This window comes from Equus przewalskii, chromosome 7 (assembly GCF_037783145.1).
Source record: "Equus przewalskii isolate Varuska chromosome 7, EquPr2, whole genome shotgun sequence".
Classification (NCBI taxonomy): Eukaryota; Metazoa; Chordata; class Mammalia; order Perissodactyla; family Equidae; genus Equus; species Equus przewalskii.
Window position 1 is genome coordinate 9665107 of NC_091837.1, and position 15636 is coordinate 9680742.

At 55.7% G+C, this 15636-nt stretch overlaps 1 protein-coding gene across 4 annotated transcripts in view; it reads left to right on the top strand.

The window, feature by feature from the left end:
• TTC28 (tetratricopeptide repeat domain 28) overlaps nucleotides 1–15636 on the top strand; it is a 597272-nt gene that overhangs the window by 554876 nt on the left and 26760 nt on the right. For all 4 annotated transcript variants that reach the window (XM_070628671.1, XM_070628672.1, XM_070628673.1 and 1 more), the window contains one exon: nucleotides 9274–9418. In XM_070628671.1, the coding sequence (XP_070484772.1) occupies nucleotides 9274–9418 (145 nt within the window). The remainder of the gene's footprint in view (nucleotides 1–9273; nucleotides 9419–15636) is intronic.

Below are 15636 nucleotides of genomic sequence, written 5' to 3' on the forward strand. Positions count from 1 at the left end.
CCTGTGCTGCTCTTGTTACTACCCACCTGGTCAGCAGGCCGCTGGCTTTGCCACCCAGCTCTGGCTGGAGCACAGTTCTGATTGCTCACTCTCTTGTTTGGGGTCCCAGGGGTTCTCAGTGGAGCGGCAGAGCCTGGCATTTGAGTCCTAGTCTGGCCATCCTTCCTGCCTGTCATTTCCTTCTTCCCTTACCCTCTGTCCTGACCCAAAGAGACCATGGAGCTGCCCTCTCCCGCCTCAGAACCTTGGCTTGGGCACAGCGAAAGGCCAAAGAGGGTTTCCCCTGAGGTGCATCTCAAACAGACTCTTTCATGAATCTGTCTTGGATACCCTAACGAGGAATAGTCTTCCCCTTCTCAGAATCCCCTGGCACTTTATCTGTCGGATAAGGAGCCACCACCTTTTGCCTGGAGTTTTAGTTATGTACGTCCCAAGGCCAGATCCTCTCTGATTTCTCTCTGTATCTCCCAAGGTGCCTCGCCCTGCGCTTCGTGTTAAGTAGGTGCAGGTACTTGCTCATTTGTGGAGGGAAGGAGGGAAGGCGGGAGGACGGGAGGAAAGTGGATTGGTTGGTCAAGATTGAGACAGACATTATGTAACATCAACAGTGGTGATGCCATGGTGATGACAGTGGTGACCATCTGCTGATTACTTCCTCAGAACCCAGCACCGTGCTAAGTGCTTTGTTATCTTAGTCAGTCCCTACAACAGCCACGAGGGGTGCTATTGCAACCCTTTTTAAAGGTAAGGACACTGAGGCTCAGAGAGGTTAAATTAGTTGCCCAAGGTCAGACAGCTAGTAAGTGACAGAGCCAGCATTAGGATCCAGATCTGTCAGTCTCCAGAGACAGTGTTCTAGCCCCCCCAGATCCACACCCATCTAACACCCCTGCCGAATGATCACTCAGACTTTGCTTGAACTCCTCCAGTGACAGGGAGCTCACTATCTTCTGAGGCAGTGCATTCTGCCTTTGGACAACACTGACTAATACAGCTCTGGAGGTTCTTTATGGGCCGGTGAGTGAGATTCCACGGGTTTGTTCGGGTGGAGGAGACAGGCTTGGACCCACAAGTTTCCTATGGGTGCAAAGCCCTTTGGAAAGGTTTTGCTGTATTGATGGGCATGCATCAGCTGGGCAGGCCATCACACACGGGGTCATCTTTGCTTCTCTCCATCCCTGAGCCAGTGATAAATGAACAGGTACCTGCATCTAATTGATGAGCCTGTCCCCCAGTGACTGCCCAGCTTGGACCCTCTGTCCTGACCCCAAATGGGTCAGCAAGGCTGGCCTAGGCATCAGGTTTTTCCAAGGTAACCATCTCCAGGCTTGGCCGTGAAGCCTCATGCACATTGCAGCAAAGAGCAGATAGCCACATCAAAGTGCCCTCAGTAGGCAGAGGTCATGGCTCCTGTGGGAGAGAGAGCCCAGGCCTTCTTGGAGGACGGGTGTGCCACAGCCTTTGACCTAGGCCGTGAACCTGCCCACAACCCGACATTCCTGGGAGAGCCCAAGAGCAAGGAGAGAGAAACCACACGCAGCCCCAGACTCATCCCTGGGCTTGAGAGGAGCCCGCACCGCTGGAGGAGCAGGGGTCCCCGCCTGAGCCCACCCAGCATTGTGGCTCTTCTCCTGGGGAGGGAGCCAGACCCAGGGAACCAGGCACTCGGTAATTAAGGAGGTGAGCAGGCAGAAAGTCTCGGCAGCATGTTGAATAAGTGCTTAAAAGGCAGCATTTGACAGCCTTCATCTCCCAGAGGGGACAACCCTTCGTGTGAGGATGTTCATGGCGGAAAGTCACTGAATGGTGTCACAGTCCTCTTTTAAATTGAATTGAGGCATCTCTGGCTACTTGAATATAATGGATTTGCCAATTAATTTTTCCCTTGGCACCTTAAAACCCAGGTACTTGTTCAAATCTCAGGATGGCTCCTCTCCCTCAGAAGACCAGTTCAGAGCTCAGAGCGCCAGAGGGGACTTTGCAGCATCCTGGTCAGGGCTCAGGGCGGGGAGGAAGGAAGCGGGTGGTTTCACAGGCAGCAGATCCCAGTGGAGCATGAGCTCCGCGCACCGTCTGCCAGGTGCTCCCCAAAGCAATCCTGGCTGCTGCGGGGCAGGAAGCCCCCACCGAGAGGCAGAGGGGCTCTCAACCCTCGGAGGAGCAGAGGCGGGACTTCCCCCAGGCCCAGGACAGCCAGCCCTGCTCGCCCCTGCCACTGTGAGCGCAGACAGGAGGCCACCCCACCTGGCCAATGGAAAGTGAAAATGTGTGATAAGACGTCCTCAGAAGGGAGGAGCCACGGGCAGAGGAGCAGAGGAGCAAATTCATACCAAGAGCGAGCTCAGCGCCACGGGGAAGCAGCCTGCTTCCTCCTCCCCGCCCCTGCTCAACCCTGACCTGGAGGCAGGGTCCTGCTTGCCAAGGGCCCTGGAAACTGGTGCTCTGTGCCATGTCCGCCATCCTGGGGGAGTGCGCACCCTCCAGACGAGGTGAGTGTTCCTGGCTCAGCTTACTCCACAGCCCTGCGTCTAGACAGTCAGGTGGGGGAGGCCCCAAGTGCCTGGTGGGGATGGAGAGCAGAAGATAGGACATGGAGAGGTGGAGACGTGGGAAAGGAGAAGACGCTCCAAGGTGGCCTTGCCCTCCCACCTGCCTTCAAGCTTCAGGCCACATATGCGCACCCTTGCAGAGCCTCTCAGGCCTTGCTTGGTCCTCATGAGATTGTCAGCTCTAGGAGGACAAGGACCAAATCTCCCTGTTCACTGATGTCCCCCCACAGTGGTCCTGGGCCAGCCGCCTGGGAGGCACGCATTGCTTGAGGGAGTGAACCCTGACAAATCCTTGGCGCCTGCCTCTGGGTCAGAATGCACATAGGGGAAGCTGCAGCCCACCTGTTTTTAGGGAGCTCTGGTCCCTCATGATTTTTGGGGTTGTACCAAGCTCTAGGTCGCTGGTTCCTCCCTCCATGCCACAGAGACGGGGATGGAGTCTCAGGGGCAGACCGGCTCCAACCCTCCCTGGAGTCTTCAGGCTGGCGCAAGGGCCCTTAGTCTCATTTGAAGGGAGCCAAGCCCCTGCTCCCTTGTTTCCTCCGGCTCATTTCACTCTCCATCTTTGAGTGTGAAAGCCTGAGACACCCGTGTGTGTGTGTATTGAGGGGGGCTCTCACTACGCCCTGCTGTCTGCACGGTGACCTAACTCCCCTCCTTAAACATCAGTGTGTGTGAGCCCGGGAGTCTGAGCATACGGGTCTTCTGCAGGCCCATCCCAGTTATAAATCCCCCGCCTGGAGAATAGATCTCTTCATCCCCGAAGGTGATTCATGAGCAGCGAGTGCTGCCCAGGCCGCCTGGTGTTTGTCATCATTGCAGAGACATAAACTACAGCCCGATGCCTCTGCCCTCCTTGGTAGTGCTTCACATATCATCTCATAGCTCTGTACTCTGTCCTTGCAGGGCCAGGCAGCTTTCCCCTTGCCTGCCAGCCTCCCCTCTCCCTGAATAAGCGCTCGCTCGCTCTCCTTGTTCTGCCACCATGCAATGGCCACGCAGTGGAGAAAACAAATATTTCTCCAGAAGCAGATTAATGAATGCAATCTGAAGAATGAGCTAATAAAGACGGTGTGGTATGAGAAAATCCTCTCTCCATGAGCCAGGCTGTCAATTAGCCCAACGGGGGTCCCTGGCAGTAGACAGACAGGCCTGGAGGAAAGCGAGCCAGTGCCACCTGCTGGAGCCGTGCAGTGGTGCATCTGTGAACCCTGGGAGCCCAGCCCTCCTTCACTGCTCCCACAAAGCAGACGCCGCCTTCTGCCAGCTCCACCTTTGCTGACCCAGCAGCGAGGAGGGCAGGGGTAGGTGCAAGTCTGCAGGTTGTTCAGTGTGTCCCCACGGCTGGGACAGCACGGCAAAACCCCTCCGGGCCAGGTGGGAGGCCTGGCCCCTGCCCTGCCTGGTGCCCAGGACAGGTCTCTTGCCCTCTCTGAACCTCCGTTCCTTATCTGTAAAGGAAGACCAACCCCACCTTATAGACCCCTGAGAGGGCGATGTGGATGTGGCAGGCCTGGCAGGTGCCCAAATGGGTAGCACAGCCCTTCCTGTGGCTCACGTTCCTGCCACATGGGAAGCGTTTCCACTCCTGTCAAAGCCCCCATTCTGATAAGTGGAAAGCACCATTCTCCCGTCTTGGAGTCCAGATTGCTGAGGCAGAGAGAAGTCAGCCAGGCTGAAAGGCCCTGCAGAAATCAAAGCGGTACAGTAAGCGAGGTCCCACCACTGAGGACCCCTGCCCCGCTCCAGGGCCATTCTTCCGCAGCGCAATGGATGCACTAGGCCATCATGACAGCGCCAGGAAGGAGGCAGATGTGCCTGCAAGGAGGACAGCAGGGAGCAGATCGGCCCACACACCCGTTCACACCTGTCAACCACTGCCGGCCAGGAACTCAGAGCCCAGGGGACCTGCTGCCACTCGGCTGTGACTCTGAGATCCTGACTACAGGGGTGTGCGTCAGTGGTGCCAGCTCTCCTGGGCAGATTACGGCACCTGAAGGCCGCAGTCACACCCAGCGCTCATGCAGGGCGAGCACAGGGAGGGCTGCGGGGCTTTGGGTGCTATGCTGGTGTCCTGTCGGTCAGCAGAGGGGTTAAAAGAGCCTCTGCAGTTTTGATGGCTTCCCAGATTGAGTAGATTTTTAATTTTTTAAACTAGAAGAGACCTACAAGGACTTTAGTACCACCTCTTCTTTTTACTCTTTTACAAGGAGAAGAGGGGAGTGGAAAAGTGACATGAGTCACTTGCCAGAGTCACACAGCCCATGGGTGACGGAGGCAGCCTGGCGGTCCTGTTGTTAGTCGTCTGTCACCGTTCCCAGGCCCAGGGCTAAGGAGCTGGCCGCTTGGCTGTTTTGCATTACTGACTGCGTCTTCATGCAGATCTCCGGGCAGACCTGCCCCGGTACAACAGCTGCAGTAGGTCACTGCAAATGTTGTAAAGCAGAAGCAGCACGCGAGAGGGAGCTCCTTGACTGCAGTCGCTCAAGGCGGCTGTGGCACCTGATGATGGTAGAGGTGAGGAAAACGCTGGCCCAGCGGGGGCTGTGTCCTGCCTCCGGCTCCCAGGCCGAGACCCTCCCCGCACCTGCACCTCAGGAGGCCTCCCGCCTCTTGGCTTTGTTTTCCTGCGCTCTGATTCTCTGCCCCTGGGCCTGCTGCCCCTGGGACAGCTCTCCGTGGGGACCAGCACAGACTGCTGCCGCTGAGGCAGAATGAGGCGCCCGGGCTGCCAGTGTGCGGAAGCTGGACTGCAGCTCCCGCCTGAGGAGCTGTGGCAGAAGAGGTCAGCGCGGGGCAGGGAGGCAGGCCAGGGAAGCCACTGCCTCGGGGCTCGGGCTGGCGCGCACCAAAGGCCTCCCACTCAGGGAAAAAAAAGTCTTGAATGGATTTATTTTGGCCTCAAATGACGGTTTCAAGTTGGTTGTTTCTTTGCTTTTTGTTTTTTTAGTCACCGTGTATTTTCTGGGCTTTTGTTTTTACTTTGAAAAGGCTATCTCTAGGGATAGGTGCTCTCCATTACACAGAAGCACAGACCAGAGGGGGCTCTCAGGGGCTTCCTGCCTGACCAGCGCAAGAAGCTGCATGGCCAGGGCCAGTGCACCCACCCAGGCTGCACCGGCTGGGGTCAGTGCCCAGGAGCTATTGCCCCAGAGACCGTTCTTCTATGACCTGCCAGGCCTCGAGAGAGACCAGGGTAGGAGGCTGAGAGCCAGTGTGAATGTGGCATCGAGGGGCAGAAGTCAGCAAGCACAGATGGGGCACAAGTTGGGTTGACAGCCTGAGAGAGAACAGGACAATGTCAGATGCCACAGGCAGGGTGCTTGGCCAAGGCTCGTACATGGGGCCTCCACTGGCAGGTTTGTGTGCCCTGGGGTGCCCTGCCCACCCTGCCAGGGCCTGGTTCTTGAAGAATCTGCACTGCCTGGAAACATACAGATGCCTAGAGAGGGTGTATGAGGAACCTCTGCAGAGTAAATAGGTGCCTTGATCGCTGCGTGTCTACCAGCTCTGGCCAAAGACGTCTGACTGGTTTCTCAACTGAAGCCAGGGCCGAAGGTGGGGTGTCACGTGGCCTGATCGTGGCTGCTCTGCAAAGCCCAGCCCTGGAGACCAGTGGGAGATTTCTCAGGGAGGGGTGTCCACAGCCTTCCTCTGATCATCCCTAGGAAGGAATTAGGCTAGGGGGAGGGGCTTCCTGTTCAGGCAAGCCTGGTAAGTTTAAGGAGGTGGGCTGGCCGGCCCTACAGGCCTCACCTCCTCCCCACAGCATAACCCCGGGGCCACAGGCCCACCTAGACCACTTACCCTCCAGCCTGCAGCCCTGACCCTCCGTCCACTTGCCCCCTACACTCACTGTCCCAAGCACCCCAGTCTCTGTTCCCAATGTCTGTGACTTCCCCTACATAGTTCTCTTGGCTTAGAATGGTCTTCTCCACCTTATCCACAGTCAGGCTAACTCCAGATTGTCCCTCGTGCCCACATCAGGTGGTCCTCTCCCAGAAAGCCCTCCCGTGGCTCTACCTGACCAGCAGCTAGTCAGGGTCTTGTGCCTTGGTATTTCCTCACTGCCTTGCACAGGGACCCACGGCCTGGCCCCTCTGTGGACCTGCGTGCCTGGCATGTGGGTAGTGATGCATGTGGAATGCGTTAGCCTTCTAGGGCTCTGTAGATGCCTCTGGCACTTCATGGGGTTCAATAAAAAGACACCACTGCCATCTGCGCTTGCACCCTGGAATCCTCAGCCTGTCGCCCACCCTCCTGTCCAAGCCTCTGTATCACTTTCCCATCAGCTAAGACTCCCAACACCTTTCAGGTTCTGCATGCTTTGCAGCTGTCCTCTCCAATCCTGACATTCCTTGCCTGTGGGCAGCGTTTCCCCTTTTTGCAGATGCAGAAAGTGAGTCCCAGAAGGTGAGTGACCTGCCCCAGGCTGGGATTCACGCCCAGCAGCTCTCTCTACTGCACACCTCCCCACCTCCCTCCAGATATTTTCCTCTTTTGAACTGCCCTTCCCTAGCACTTCCTTGCCATGCCACTTCCAGAAACCATGGAGCAGCTCACACTGCCCACAGGGTGCCCTGCCCAGGCCTCCAGGGCCTGTTCAGCCTGACGGCCTGTGCCCTCAGACTACCCTCACCAGGGAGAGGTGAGATGGGCCACGTGTGCGGCTCTAACTTTTTGGAATAAGCAGCGTGCTTTGGGCCAGCTGGAGGGCCCCCTGTGCAGCTTGGGTCATGCTGGTCTCCTTGTTCCCCAGAGGGGAGCTCGTGGGGATGCTCTTTCCCCGGGAGCTTTTTACTTCGGAGCCTTGGGGTTTGTGGAACGCCCCCATCAGTCACCATTTGGACCTGCAGTCACAGCATTGTCTGGGGACATGGCACTCCCGCTGGGCCTCTGCGGCTGGATTAATCAGTCTCAGGTGTCTCAAATTGGGTTTCAAACCCACAATCCAGGCGGACACAGATCTAGGGAGTGAAATGAGAGGTGCACAGGGAGAGGGGCACTGAGCGGTCCTGCTGCCACCCCATCCTGCTGTCTTGATGGCAGCACGGGCTCTCTAGGCCATGACCCCTGCCTGCACACACACGGGCGCGGGTGTAGGCACGTACAGCACCGTGAGAGTCACGGCACGTCACGCCAGAGTGCCTCCTCTGGAGAGCAGTTTGGTACTCCTGCAGGGGAGCTGCTCTCCGTGGGTGCTCTGTGGAATTAAGTGGGCCTCTGAATGTCACTCCAAGGTTATCTGTGCTTCGCTGACTCTGACGGCAAAGACGCCGCAGCCCCAGTGCCTGTAATTACGTGTTTCCTGAGTGAACAAGGTGAGGAGTGGGTGTGCGCAGGCTCACAGACCCTCCAAGTCCTCTGCTCCTCCTCCTTTTGCTGGGAGCAGGCTGAGGGGCCCAGGATGCTCACAGCTTGGCTTGGCACGGCCCTAGAATTTAGGTCAAGTGGGACATTGCTGAGAACACCAGGAAAGGTGGGGGAGGGCAGGAGGTGGAAGTCTATACCTGGAAAACACAAAGGAGTCTTTCAAATCGTTTCTTTTGGGGATCACGGATCCTCGCCTGGCCCAGGAGGGAAAGCCGCCTTCTGGTTTTTTCTTAGGTAACAAACAAGGAGCTGCCACTGCCAACAGCCCAGAGTGCTCACCGAAGCTGGGCAGTGTGTCCAGTGTGAGACCTGGTCTCTGCCCTTCAGGGCTCTTGATTACATAGCAGAAGCTCCCAAACTGGCACAATGTTAAATCAAGGTGAAGAGACCACTGGCTGTACAACAGTCACGTGGAGAATGTCACCAGAGGCTGTGCTGAGGCCACAGCGGCCAGGCAGAGGGGCAGGACCCGAGAGAGGAGTGGGAGCAGCCTGGTCCCTGCATCCAGAGTGGGTTTGTTCCCCCGCCTGTTGCTACTTCTGCTCACCTGTGCAGTTTGTCCTCTGTGGGTCCCCAGGGCCTGGCAGGTGGCCAGTGCTTCAGAAACCTAAATTAGGAAATTCTAAATTAATGAATGAATCAGTGAGTGTTCTCATCTTATATTGAGAGTGTGAAACTTGGAGCCACTGGGGGTGAAAATATCATCCTTGCTAATAAAACTGCCTGGGAACATTGAAACCTAGATTAAAAAGCAAAACAGAAGCCTGCAGCGACTCGGGCTGACCCACTCGGCAGGGCCTGCCAGGTCAGCGCTCCCTAGTCCCCGCCTGATGGGGGCCACGGCCTTCAGGGCCTTGTGCCATGCTGGGGCTCAGCTGGGTGCCCAGTGGCTGACCTGAGCCCAGGTTCGGGCCAACATGCTTCTTGTCTTGTCCGTGGTCCCCCCCTGTAGGGTAATGGGCCTTGAGGCCCTGTCCTCCCTGTCAGCTTGGTGGCCGCTGCTGATTCTAATGGTCCTCACGTTTGCCTGCACACAGCCGCTCCACACAAGGATGTAATTAAATCCTTTGAACAGCTCTTTGGGACATTTGATTATGCAGAAAAACTCCATAGAAATGTAAGCTGTTGTGTGCAGCTGGTTTACCCCGCGGTTTCTGTCAGTGCTCACTGTTCTGTGAAAATCACCTGAAAGGGAGGAGGAGGGGGCGAAGCCGGGAGGGAGGCCGGGCCAGACCCTGCTGTGCAGCCTCCGACCTGCCTTTTCCAGGAACTGGAGCACTCTGGGGTGAGCAGCGAGTCCCCGCCTGCCCCATGTGTGCCCTGGTTAATCCCTCGGCCCTTTTCCCCCCAGGAGCTGCCAGAGCATGACGAGCTTGGTCAGCAACACCATGTCGCCAATCAAGGACGGGACCTCCTCTCTTCCCAGGAGGCAGAGCTCGTTCGCCAGGCCCCCGCTCCGTGCTCTGTACGACCTGCTCATAGCACCCATGGAAGGGGTAAGTGCCTCCAGGGCCAAGAGGCTTCTGGGTGTCAGTATGCATCATTTACTGCTCAGTGCCCACATGGAGGTTTTCCAGAACGTGAGTCCTCTCTCCAGCTTCTCAGTCAGCATTTGGAAGTTAGAGGAGGCACGCATTCTTGGTTGGCTGCTGGTTAGTGGACGAGGCCCTGAGTCTCAAGTCGGTAGATCGGGGTTCAAGGCCTAGCTCTGCTCCTTACTAGTGGGATAAATTTGCCTCGGCTACCTCAGGTACAAAGTGAAATGCTACTCCCTTCCCAGCTTGCACATCACACACTGAGAGGCTCTGTGAGGTGCAGGGCTGTGCAAGTCTCAGCAGTTGTCAGTAGGAACCAGACCGTCAGCATGGGCCTCCAGCAGACACCACACACCGGCTGGCTCTGCCGCACCCTGCTGGGAAGCTTCCCTGCCTCTCCACCTCTCCTTCGAAAGTCTTGCCTGAGCGACTTCAAGCAGGGCTGTGCTTCCTGATGAGAACAGATCCCGTGGCCTCTGCCATTGTCAGGAGTCACTGACTGCATTACAGAGTCCGACTTCAAAGACACCCTTGCACTTGTGATTTCTCGAGAAGGTTGAGAGCGGCCGCCAACAGGTTTTTGTGGCCTTGGTGTTTGCACATCATTTTCCAGTCCAGACACTGCTCTCTGGCTGGGTGGGGAATGCCGAAGGGCTCGGGGATCTTCGTGAATCTGAGTGGTGAGTCCATCAGCTGCCTTTGTATACGACTGTGTATCAGTGAGCTCTGGCTGCTGTAGCCCCGTGGGTTGGGTGGCTTAAACCGTACACATTTCTCTCTCTCGGCTCTGGGGGCTGGACGTCCCGGATCAGGGCGCCAGCATGGTCAGCTTCTTGGTGAGGGCCCTCTTCCTAGCTTGCAGACACCTTCTCACTGTGTCCTCACATGGCAGAGAAAGGGAGAGAGAGAGCAAGCTCTGATCTCTTCCTTTTCTTCAAGGGGCACTAATCCCATCATGGGGGTCCTGCCCTCATGGCCTCATCTGAACTGAATTCTCTCTTAAAAGCCCCACCTTCAAATACCATCACGTGGAGGGTTAGGGCTTCAACATAGGAATCTGGGGAGACACGAGTATTCAGTCCATGACACACCACCAGGAAAGCCCAGGGTACCTGCAGGAAATGGAGGTTGTGCTTCTGGGAGATGGGGCCCTCCGGCAGGGAGGGCTGTGATTGACAGGCCCCGGAGCAGGCGGCACGCTGTCTCAGCCAGCCTTTGTACCTCCTGGTAGCCGCCCGCGACCAGGCGGGAGATTGTCTCTCGGATGTTGTGGCAGCTCTTTCTCGGGCTTCAGCCACTGGCAGGGGTGAAGCACGTCCTCGGGAAACCGCACCTTGACAGGGATTCCTTCGTCCCCAGGAAAGGCCTGTGATTTCCCTGCCTGGCCTTCCAAGGATGTGTCTCAGCTTGCCTGGTGTTTTTCAGAGTGCTGCACTGCCTGCCAGTGCCCTCTGGACTTCCCTCACTCGGGGAGATGCGGGGTGAGCACAGAGCCTTTCCCATGTAAGGGAGCCTGCAGGCTGAACCTGCACCTGGCACTGCCCGTTCCTGGCTGGGTGACCTTGACCAAGCTGCTTCCTTCTCCTCCTTGAGTACCTGGGTCCTCAGTGGAAAATGAGGATGATGCCACCGAGCGTGTCGGGGTAGAGCAGGGAGGGATGAGATGAATGTGAAAAGCACGCAGGGCAGTGGCAGCAGCGAGTGCACACCTGGTGAGCGGTGGCTGCTGTGCCCAGATACCTGCCACCACCCCGCTGAGCCTTCCCTTGCCCAGGCCTCCGGTCCTGTCAGCACAGAGGCCCAGCCTCTCCTTCCCTGCCATGCGCTCAGCCGTCCCCTCCTTCTCAGGATTGTTATCCTCTCGGCGTCCTCCTTTTAATGAGGACCGAGACTGCAGAGAGCACTCCAGCTCGGAGCGTCTCAGATGCCGTAATAACGCAGCCTGGTTTACATGCCGAATCTCAGGCAAGAAATACACACCTAAACCCTTAGGCTGATTTTTCAAGTTTTCTTTGCTACCATCACCCATCATGCAGTCTCTTTCAGTGACTCACCACCAGCCCCTGCTCTTGCCCTGAGCTCTGCATTTCACAGTGATCCTCTGGCTCCTCTGAAGGCTATTTGGACCCTCCATTCTTTCACTCATTTGGGCCTCCTGACTCCCTTTGCATTTCCCTCTTTTGCATTCAGATCCCAGATTACTTGCTCCATGAGTGTCACATTGGCTGGTGGAGAGGTGGGGAGGGAGTGGCGAGCCGAAGGCAAAGACGGAGACTGGCTGTGACCCCAGTGTGGCATTCGGAGGCTCAGGTCATCTGGAGCCGGCGAGCTCCTCTCCTCTCTCTGGCTCAGCTCAAGTGTCCCCTCCTCTTTGAATTCTTCCTTGCCCTCTTCTCCCCACTGCCCTGCTCCTTCATGCCCCGCCCTGCTGCCGGGCCCCGTGTGTCCCTGGCGTCTTTCGTGGCGCCCGATCCTTGACTGGGCTCAAGACTTACCTCTTGGCGTGCCTCTCGTTCTCTCCCTTGCTGCCCACCTCACACTCCTGGAGGCAGGACAGTCCCTTATCCCTATGTCCCTACCAACTGACACAGGGTTTGGAACATGTTGGCACTCAGTAGAGTTTATGGCATGGTACGTGGTCCAAAGCTGCATTTTCTTTTTGGGTCTAGTTTGGCATAGAAAGCAGAAGACTCAAGGCAGAAATCAGCTAATGGATTTTCTGCAGCCCCTTTTGTGTGGCACCTGGGAACTTTCTGAGAGGTTTTGAAGCAGAAGGAAGGGGCTGGGCACACTCTTGAGCAGCACTGAATCTGGCGAGCAACTCCCCCTCACCTCCCGATCCTGCCAGCCAGCATGGTGCCAGGTTTCTGGCTTCTTTCGGGGTAGGATCACGAGGCCAGCCGACATGCCCGCAGAGGACCCACACCTCAGCATTGTTTCCCTGGCTGATGCTGCCCCATTGGCTGGGAGGAGGCTGTGTCATCAGGCAGAAATCCTCTAGGAGGAGAGCAGTGCAAAGAGGAAGCTGGGAGCAGGGAGAGGCGGCCCCCCACTCCATCTGTAGGAGTGTTTCTACCTAGAAGAGAAGCTGCTTCAGCACTGCTCGTCACCCTTAAAGGGGATTCTATGAGTTTATAAAAGCTGAACTGTGTCTTTTTTAGACAGTTTTTCTCCCTGAGGTCTTTCCCCTGTGATTTAAAGAATAAAAATATACCAATGGGATTAGTGGTAGCTCGTGTCTGGACATCTGTGTTCCTCTAGGCGTGCTAGGAAGGGCAAGATTTATGGACTCGAGCCTTAGACGAGGTGGAACAGTGATTGAAATCATGCCTTTGTAAAGTTAACTAAGGAATGGAAAAGCCCTGCCGCAGACGTGTGACGGTGTCCTGAAGGCTGCAGTGGCCCGTCTGCCTTCAGAAGCTCCACTGTATGAACTCACGTAGCAGCCCCGTGCACTCACCTTCAGGGGTGGTCTAATCTCAAAGAGAGGCACTTAGTTCGAAAGCATATCCTTAGTTCCTGATGTTTAAAACTGTTCTCTTTGTGATGGAGGTGTTTGAACACAGTGAAGGAGTTTGGCTGCCTAAATGAGATGCAGAGTGAAACCTTCCAAGGGCCATTAAAGCAATGGATCAGAGCAAGAGCTTTTCCTTGGCTAACCAAGGTGATCCGCTGGGTTTCAGTAAAAACACTTATCTGAAAAAGTGGCATCTCATCAGGAGTCCCTTCCATCCCGTTTCACCTGTTCGTTCAACGTGTGTTTATTGGTGTGTGCTGGGCACGCGCTGTCCTGGGCCCGGAGGTGGAGGCTGAGAAGCAGGCAGCAGCTCGCGACTGCTGCTCACGCGTGTGCCCAGGTGGAGCAGACGGCTGCCTGGTGGAGGAGGCGGCCTGGACCATCCTCCCACTTCCCAAGGCAAGCACAGCTTGCTCCAGAGGCCCCTGGAGGGCGACACAGCACTGTCAGCCCTCTGCCAGCGCTGTCAGCTGCCAGACAGAGCCAGACCCTTCTCCACATTTCCAATGAAAATACAAATCCAAACCGAAAGTCCAAGATTATGAATCACTGACACTTCAAGACTAAAACGATTAGCCTCTTCACATGGGGCTTATAATTATTTGAACAACTGCCTTTGTTTAGCCGCAGTCCTGTTGCTAAGGGACTAGGTCAGACAATATGAAAAGTGGAACAGAATAATATTTTACCGTAGGCTCGCACCAGCATTTGATTTAATTTGGCTTAAGGGAAACACTGTCATGGCTCTTTCCTGGAACCACGCTGTCCTTTGCTGTCAGGATGGGGCAAGCATGTCCAGTTCTCTTTGAGGAAGACCCACTTACATCTGCACATGAGCCATCATCAAACATTAAATCAAGTCCTGTCTGATACCCAAAGGAGAAAATGTCACGAGAGAAAAGTTGCCAGTATTCAGTGTGAAAGGGGAGGGGACCCTGTTTGCGTCCGTGGCATTTGCTTTTAACCAAATTCGAGTGAAGGATAGTAACCTAAGCCTCTGAGCCTGGCCTGCCCTGCTTGTGGTGAAAGATGGATCCTGGACCTGTCTCGTCCTCGCAGTGGGCGCACACACAACCACGCGCCAGCAGTGGTGTCCTGGGGCCTCGTCTGCTGCGCCGAGGGCCTGCAGGGCTGCTGTGGCGAGGCCGCCCGTCCTCTCAGGCCCCACCCCACTCCCTTGGCTTGCAGCCGGCTTTCAGCCAAAGCCAGGAACCAGGTTTCGAGCGTGAAATTCCCTGGGCTTTGGTCAAACCACTGTTTAAAGGTCCAGATTTGGGGACTTTCAGGATCCTTGGAGCTTGGACTCATTCTAGTTATAGTCTCTGTCATCCTTTTCATTATTTCCATTAATGTAAATGTCCTGTTTCCTATATTTACAGTCTTAAAAACCAAGGTTGTAGGGCATGTAGGGCAGGTGGCAACAGTGAATGACTTTGATCAGAAAGAAAAGGACCCCTTGTCCACCTCCACTCTTGATTAATGAAGCTGCCTGTCTAAGTGGAGTTACCTGTTTCAGGACCCTAGAAACTTAGTAAAACTTGCTGTTCGTGTCGTTAGGTTGGTCAGCGGGCGCTCCAGAAATTCGCCCAGACCCATCATGTAAGGACGTGAGCCAGAGGCCTGGCTCTGCCCAGACCTTGGCCGCGAGGAGCCTGGCTTTGGCTGTCATCACTGTAGTTACTGCTCTGAGGGAAAAGGACGCTTGGCAAATCAAGCAGCATGATAAACCAGCTCACCCCAGAACCGCTGCCCCGGGAGCTGAGACAGCCTCCAGGTGCCTGTTTTCTCAGTAGATCGGAGGGTTTGGAGATAGCCAGCAACGTTTGTCCACAGAAGCAATCAGACCCACACTCCAGAATGTGGAGCAGAGGAGGAGGCCCTTGAGACTGCATGCTCAGGGCTGGCAGCCCCGCCGCCAGGCTGGCTAATTGATTTCTGATTGAGACATCTGTAGTAATATTCAAATGAGGACAGACGTCAGCCGAGGACAGCAAGCATTTCCACAACTGATTAGGAGAAGGAAAAATTGAGGCAATTACTGGCAAGCTGTCTGTACCACTGAAACCGATGGTGAGAACACCCTGGCTAATCCGTGAGTTCCCACAAGGTGAGTGGTGTTCTCACCTGGATCAGTGCTGTTGAGTGAGAGTCATCTGGGTCCTGGCTCTATTCGAGCTGATGTTCCACAGCAGCCATCTCAGCCCTACCCCGGGCAGGTTCAAGGTAAGAGGAGGCACTCTTGCCATTGAGGGCGTGTGGGCTCCTTTCTACCAGCTCAGCCAAGAGAGCGAGGGCCCCCACTGCACAGAGCCCTGCAGCGTGAGCAGACCCGTGACTGATTCGGCTGAGGTTGGACCTGGGGCTAAGGCAGGCCCCTCTGGCTCTTGCTGACTGTTGGTCATGTTTCTCCAGCACCTGAGTTCCTTACCCGTCCCCTGCTTAGGTCCTTCCGGCCACCCAGTGGTTTATTTGGTTGGCCAAAGCATACAGTTGAGCAGCTTGATTTACTTTTGCATTTCTGGTTGGAATACAGTGTCTACAATCTTGGTAGATTTTAGTCATGGTTTGAGGGTTATTTCCAACAGGTATGTGATATTTGCTGAAACTGTATAACCTACCCATCATACCAAGATTTCTCAGAAGCATCACAGAAAAGATTCCT